The following is a 7442-nucleotide window of genomic DNA, read 5'->3' on the forward strand; positions in this document are numbered from 1 at the left end:
AAGCCACCGGGGAGACAGTGGGGACGTAACTTTTATTAGTGTTGGCAGAGGAGCCAGGTAGGGCTGGTAAGATGGCCAGGATGGGCGGGGAGGGGCAGCGTGGGAACCCAGGGGCGAGGTTCCCTGCATGCCCTTCTGGCCCCAAGGCTGCCACCTTCGCATGGGCTCTGGCCTCTCCCTCATCCTGGTTCTGGCTATGCCTTCTTCCAGGGGCTGAGTGTGAAAAGGGGTGTCCATGAGGCTGGGGAGGATAAGGTCCCCAAGCTTCAGGGTGCTGCAGCCAGGAGGAAATGCTGCAGGAACCTGGGAAAGCTTCTAACTGCACCCGTTTACCAGTCAAGCCTGGTCTCAGGTCTTGGGTAGAGTTTGAAATGCAGGAGATCCGCAGCCTCTGAGAATAGACAGCAACTAGGCTTGGGCAAAGCCACCCTCTCCTCTTCGTTGACTCCTCCCCCTACACTCCAGCTGGGAATCACTGTATCCCTTCAGCAAGGCTTGGGTGGGCCTCAGACAGATAAGAGGACATCGGGGCTGTGCAAGAGCCTCCCCAGCCTGCCTCCTCCCTATCTCCCACAGCCAGGTGGGCCTCCAACTCAGCAGCCACTGTTTCTGCGCAGTGAGGCGTGGTCCCGAAGCGAGCACTGGAGCTCAGTGAAGGTGAGGGAGCCCACGGTGACAGCACATGGGCCCACTGCCTGGAAGCCGAACTTCTCATAGAAGGGCACCAGTGTGTCCTCACACATAAGCACAGCCCGGCGCACTGCTGGCTGACCACCCAGGTGGTGCAGGTAGCGCCACAGCAAGACAGAGCCCTTGCCCTGCTGCCGGCAAGTACAGTGCACAGCCAGCACAAGCAGGTGAGCTATGGAGCCTCCAGGCCTGTGAAGTGTCAGTGACTCCTAGAAGTGAGCAAGGGAAGGTGTCCAGGTCACCTCTGCTGACACCTGCCTCCCACCCCCAAACCACCCAGCCCAAGAGCAGGTGTCCACTGAATGACTCTAGTCAGGGCTCCCTTCCCGCCCAAGGAGGCCCCTAGTTGGGAGCTCTACCCCCAGCCCTATGGAGAAGACTTCAGAAGGCCTTTGAGACTTCAAAAGGCTGGGGTAGATGCTCTTGCCCTGGGAGGAAGCCTGCACCCCATTCTCATTTTTGCAGTTCTGGGAAGAGAAATCCCATCTTTGGGGTCTGTGCTCTCTGGCCAACCTCTCCCAGTAGCCTTCTAGAAGCTGGGCGTCACAGCCCTGACCTGCCCTCACCTGAGTGAGTCTCTCCTTGTCCCAAAGAGAGCCAATGATGAAGGCCATGAGACGGCCCTCCTCGAACCAGCCCAGGGACAGCTCTGGACACAGGGTCAGGAAGTGCCGGATCTCATCCAGGTACAAGGGGCAGGTGCCCGAGACAGAGATAAAGGCTGTGGCAGGAGGCACAAGTAGGTGATTGATCACTATGCCATTCACCCACTGTCCATGCAGACCAAGTAGGCACTTGGATGCCCCCCTCCCCAAGAAAGCAGGTGACTCAGGCAGTTGTTTCCCCCCCCATTCTGAAAAGGGGGAATGAGGAGACAGTGGGCCAGCTTGGCACACCCTTCCCGACCCCAGACCCCAACTCTGCACAGCTCCTTGCCTTCACGCTCAATCTCAAACACACTGATGGCATCCTCAGGGGTGAGGCAGCGAAACTCGCTGGCAGGGAGTGTGTGGCGCCGCTGGCAGCTGGGGGACTCTGAGGTCCCAAGTGGCAGGCACAATGACTCAGATTTCAAAGGGTGGACGTTCACCACGGACATCCTGGCTGCTGGCACTTGTGTGGGTGTCCTCCTCAGCTGTCAGAGAAGAGTGAGGGTTGGATCTGGCCCTTGTCTCTAAGGAGGCAAGTCACAGAGATGGCACATCTGACCTCTTGGGGTGGGGCCAGCCCCCGAAGCAATGGGCTTCTTGCCCAGGTGCTTGATTCCCAGGGCAAAGTCCAGGAACTATGAACATTGATACTTTCTCCCCAGTTTTGTTTTTGGTGGTACTGGGGTTTGAATTCAAAGCCTCATGCTTGCTAGGCAGGCGCTCTGCCACTTGAGCCACTCCGCCAGCCCTTTTTTGTGATGGATGTTTTCAAGATAGAGTCTCATGAACTATTTCCCCCAGCTGACTTCAAACCACAATCCTCCTGATCTCTGATTCCTGAGTAGCCAGGATTACAGGCGTGACCCACCTCCTGACTTCCCATTTGTCTTTGTAGCTGAAAGATTGTAGGAGCAGCCCCTCCAAACTCCCAGACTCTGGTCCTCCAGGTGCATTGGGGCCTCAGAAGATGGCAAGAGGGATAGGCAGGGCTGAGACACCCCAACACCACTGCCCAAAGTGGTAGGGGTAAGAGGTCACTATGAGCCTGCACTGATCACTTCTACTGAAACTGTGGGATGAGCGGGCACCCGCCCTCCCACACCACCATTCACGTGGCTTGGCTACCTGCCCAGAGGGAGACTTCTTGTCCTTTGGGTGTAAGATGGTGGGACTGGGAGTTTTTTAGACAGCCTCAGTCCTCAGTCCTGAAGAAAAAGCCCTGTCATCAAAGTGGGCCCTTTGAGAGTCTCCACATTTACCCAGATGACCTCATACTGGGCCATGCACACAGGATAGGGGATGGAGCTGGTTAGAGGGAGTCAGGGGTTGCAGAGAGCCTGGCAGGTGAGGAGGAGGAGGCATGGAAGGTGTACAGGACGCTTGTGCTCCATCCCGTGGCTCACCAGATGTATCTATGTTGGCATGCTATCTCTCTCCTCTGACACCCTGCAGATTCGCTGTTCTTAGAGGCTATGCCTCCTTGTCCCCTCAAAGGCACATAAAGAGCACACAGCTGAGGCATGGGGCACTGGTGGCTCACTCCTGAAATCATAGCTATTTGGGAGGCTGAGATTGAGAGAATCACAGTTCAAGGCCAGCCTGGCCAAATAATTCATGAGACCCCCATCTCCAAAATAATCAGAGCGGAGGTATGGCTGAAATAGTACAGCATCTGCTTTGCAATTGCAAAGCCCTGAGTTCAAGCCCCAGTCCCATCCCCCCTCCAAAAATAACCCCACACTGGAGAGCCAGTGGTGGGGGTCTACTTACCAGGAGTGTAGGGAAGGGCCCCAGCACCCTCCACTAAGCCAGTTCCCTGGGGACTGCCTACAGGCTCCGGAACCAGGAGAATTTGGGACTCCTAGCTACAAGGCAGTTGTAGCAGGTGTCCTCCTGGCAGCATGTGACATTGTGCTCAGAGATTTCTAATCCCCCAACCCCGCCTCCTGTGTTACATTAGGCAGGACGATGCCAGCTGAGCTTGGCCCTGTCCTGCTGAGGGCAAACGTCAGTGCCAGCGCAGTAAACAGAGAGGGAATTACCTACCAGCAGCCAGCTGGGGCTCCAGGGTTTAGGAAAGTGTGGGCTAAGCCCCACAAGTCTGGCTCTAATCCCTGTTCTGTCCCCAGTTGGCTGAACCAGCAATCACCCTCTGTCTGTCAGAGGCCAGCTTACCCACACCTCCAAGGAGTCTTCCTATTCAGGCAGCCTGTGAGCTATGCTACCATTTATAGTTATGCCAGCCCTGGGTAGGCAAGCTCTTGCAGTCCATATACCAGCCATGCCAGCTGAGCAGAACCTCATCTTACAGAGAAGGAAACTGAGCCTCAGTCCCACTCCTTCCTGTGCTCAGTTGAACACTAACAGAGCGGGAAGGTCCCCAGCAGCACTTTTCATAAACTTTCCAAACAGGGAACAAGCTAAATACCCACCAACCAAAGAAAGAACTATGGGGTTTTCTCAAAATGGCACACCACCCACAGGCCACCATGAAACACGGCAACATGGACAACACCAGCACCACGTGACAGAAGTCAGAAAACCAGGGTGTTGCTGTATGATGACGCCATGATGGATTCTAATAGAGGGGTTAGGACCAGGTTAAGTGGCTGCCAGGGAATGCTGGGAAGGGAACGGTTTAGTTCAGTTGAATGCTTACATGGGGGACGTGGTGAGAATTCATCAAGCTGCAAATTCATGCATTTTCCCTTTATATGCTCTACTTAGAGTTTATGTAAATATGCAGAAGATTGCTTAATACAACATTTCTGCTCCAAAGCTCTCTGTCACTGACCTTGACTCATTCCCAGGCTTGTCCTCAGGGCCTAGTCAGCTTTCTGTCCCTCGCACAGCTGTGGCTTCCCCCTTTCCCCTCCACTCACACTCCCCTCCCTTAGTTCTCTGGCCAGCACGTGACCCTGTCCTCCTACCACCTGTACTTCTGCCCTATCAGTGCAGTGTGGTCCCCTGCATCTCTGGAGGTCCCAGAGCTCCAGGTCCCCGCAGGTGCATTCCTGTCATTTACTGCCTAGGGCTCAGTTGCTCTTACCCAGGATCCTGGGGGAGGGACTGAGGTGCCAGCCATAAATGCCACATGCCTGGCCCTTGACCTTGGGAAGACCCAGGACCAGTCCAGACACTGCTATACTCTCATCACCTACCACACACACTTTTCTTGCTGTCTGTGGGGTCCTTTTCTCCTAGGGCCCCTCTCTGTTATCTGAGGCCCACCAAAATCCATGGGGCTCACCATGCTGCTTCAGCCACCTGCTACCTGGCTGTGTTCCACCTTTCCCCTGAAAGGGACCCTCAAGAGACTGTTCAGGGTTGGCCTTTGGACCTGATGGCGGCTGGGCATCCCCATCTCCTGCCTCCCACAAAAGGCCTCCTGTATCCCTTCTTAGTCTGTGGCTCCTTTGCATGCCTGGCAACCAGTCACAACCACTTGGAGATGCCAAGGGCACACTGGTGAGTCTGCCTCCCTTTTCATTAACCACCCAGTTGGTTCTTTCTGGAAACTGTCTCTAGACACACTGAACCTGAGAACAATATTAAACATGATTAAGCTGGGGTCCAATCCTGAATGGGCAGGAGAAGGATGCTGAGGAGAGGAAGAGAGGGTGCTGGGGCCTCTGCTGATCAACGGGAAGAAATGACACCACAAACAACGAGAAGGAAAGAGAGATGGGAGAGAGCTCCAATGGGGTGAAAATACAAAGCTCAGGATGCCCTGAAATGAAATTACACCAAAAACCTCAGCATCAAGAGGGACAGCATTGGAGCCAGGCGCTGGTGGCTCACGCCTGTGATCTTAGCTCCTCAGGACACAGAGATCAGGAGGATCACAGTTCAAAGCCAGCCTGGGCAAATAGTTCCATGAGACCCTATCTCAAAAAACCCTTCCCAAAAATAGGGCTGGTGGAGTGGCTCAAGGTGAAGGCCCTGAGTTCAAGCCCCAGTACTGCAAAAAAAATAAAAAGAGACCGCATTGGACCAGGAACCAATGGCTCAAGCCTGTAATCCTAGCTACTTGGGAGACTGAGATTGGGCAGCCCAGGCAACTAGTTCTCAAGACCCCATCTCCAAAATAACCAGAGCAAAATGGACTGGAGGTGTGGCTCAGGCAGTGCCTGTCTGCTTTGCAAACACAAAACCCTGAGTTCAAACCTCAATCCCACCAAAAAAATAATAAAACAAAGAAGAGGGCAGCATACATCATTCAATTCGAGCCCCAGACATATTAAGTGAGAAGAGAATCTGCTGAGGGATTTCACAACCACCCTGTCACAACCACCCCGACACGGGGGTGCTACCCACAGGGACCGTAATCAAATTCCTCTGACCAACAAAAGTGCTTTCTGAAGTAGGATTGCCAGATTTAGCACAGGTGCCTGGTGAAATTTGAATTTAAAATAAGTAATGAACAATTTTAAGTAGGAGTGTGTCCTTGCAATATTTGACGCATACTTATAAACTAAAAAATTGCTATTTAAGAGTCAAATTTCAGCAAGGCAGTGGTGGCTCATGCCTATAATCCTAGCTACTTGGGAGGCTGAGATCGGGAGGATCTCAGTTAGAGGCCAGTCAAGGCAAATAGTTTGAGATCCCCATCTCCAAAATAACCAGAGCAAAATGGACTGGAGGTGTAACCCAAGCAGAAGAGCACCTGCTTTGCATGTGAGAACCCCTGAGTTCAAACCTCAATCTGACCAAAAAAAAAAAGAGGACTCTATTATTTAGGGCAGTTTTAGGGTCACTGGAAGGTACTCAGATTTCCCACATGCACCCAACTCCCCACTGTTCTCTACTATCAATAGCCTCCATCAGAGTGGTCCATTGTTACAGTCAGTGAACACTAAGACATCATCACCCAACATACATAGTTGACAGGGGTCGCTTGGTGGTGTACTTTTTTATGGGTTTGAACACATGTAGAATATGTATCCACCATTGTGGTATCCTATAGAGTTGTTTCACTGCCCTAAACAATCCTCTGTGCTGGGGGACATTAACTTTTAAGGGATAGACAAAAGGACAGGAATCAGGAAGGAGATGGAAGAGAACCAGGAGAAGGGAGTTGCAAGTGGGAGGCGTGGTGAGCAATGCCCAAGGTCCTGAAGACTGGGGTGTCTTTCAGGGCAGCCCCACCTATACCAGCATCCCTCTTTCATTCTCAAAGGTGGCCCAGTTGGGGGATTCACTGTGGGGTCCCCTGTGGTGCTTCTCCCCAGAAAGACTGAATATGATAAGCACTGAGCAATGTCCACTGGGTTTGTCCACTGGAGACTCTTGTAAAAGTGGTTTTTGACTGGTGGGAGGTTTTCCATTGCTATAATGAAATACCTGAGGATGAACACTTGTAAAGAAGTTTTTTTGGTTTTTTTTAGCTCACAGTTTTGGAAAGTCCAAGATTGGGTGGTCCCTTGTGTTGGTCTCTGTTGAGGACCTCATGCCATATGGGCTCATATGGTGGGAGCACATGTGAGAGATCATATGACCATGAGGAGACAAGCCAGAGAGAGGTTGGGGAGGGAGGGACTAGGTGTGCGTTCTCATAACAACCCTCTCAGGAAAACTAACCAGGTCCCAGGAGAACCTCATCAATTCCGTCAATAACCTAATTACTTCCCACTAGGACCTGCCTCTTAAAGGTTCCGCACCACCTCCAACACAGCCACACTGAGGACCAAGTCCCCCACACATAAACGTTTGGGGGGACACACTCAAGCCATATGCAAACTGTAGTGGGGGAAAAGCCTGCTGATGACAGTTGAAGTTGGGTGAGGGGTTGAGGAAAGAACAAAGATCTCAGGGCTTACAGGCGTATTGACCTTACCATACGATGACACTCTGTGCCCCTCTGAACCTGAGCAGAGTATTAGCACTCTCCTCTAAGCAGCCAGGGGTGGGCAGAGCAGGCACAATGGACAAGTGCCATTTCCAGGAAGGGATGGTACCCCTAGGGGACTGTAGGGTACTACTAGAAGATGGATCTGCAGCCTAGTGGAATTCCAGTTCTTTCCAGAGATTCTTTTGGGGATCCACATTGCTCCTCCCTTACTGCAGGCTCTCTTGAGCATCCTTGTGTAATTTACAGGTTTC

At 52.6% G+C, this 7442-nt stretch overlaps 1 protein-coding gene across 3 annotated transcripts; it reads right to left on the reverse strand.

The window, feature by feature from the left end:
* Positions 1–13: 13 nt before the first annotated feature.
* Positions 14–3497, reverse strand: Aanat (aralkylamine N-acetyltransferase). 3 transcript variants are annotated; one of them, XM_074045070.1, is made up of 4 exons: positions 3387–3497; positions 1627–1825; positions 1257–1411; positions 14–899 (listed from the first exon to the last, which is right to left on the reverse strand). In XM_074045070.1, exons 2-4 carry the CDS (start codon positions 1787–1789, stop codon positions 594–596), a joined length of 624 nt encoding a protein of 207 aa, XP_073901171.1. In that variant the 5' UTR covers positions 1790–1825; positions 3387–3497; the 3' UTR covers positions 14–593. The 3 variants fall into 3 exon arrangements, with proteins under 3 accessions (XP_073901171.1, XP_073901170.1, XP_020018092.2); XM_074045069.1 differs by lacking the exon at positions 3387–3497 and adding an exon at positions 3111–3268 and having other exon boundaries at positions 1627–1864; XM_020162503.2 differs by lacking the exon at positions 3387–3497 and adding an exon at positions 3111–3267.
* Between the last annotated feature and the right edge of the window lie 3945 nt (positions 3498–7442).

The sequence above is a fragment of the Castor canadensis genome, chromosome 11 (assembly GCF_047511655.1).
Source record: "Castor canadensis chromosome 11, mCasCan1.hap1v2, whole genome shotgun sequence".
Classification (NCBI taxonomy): domain Eukaryota; kingdom Metazoa; phylum Chordata; class Mammalia; order Rodentia; family Castoridae; genus Castor; species Castor canadensis.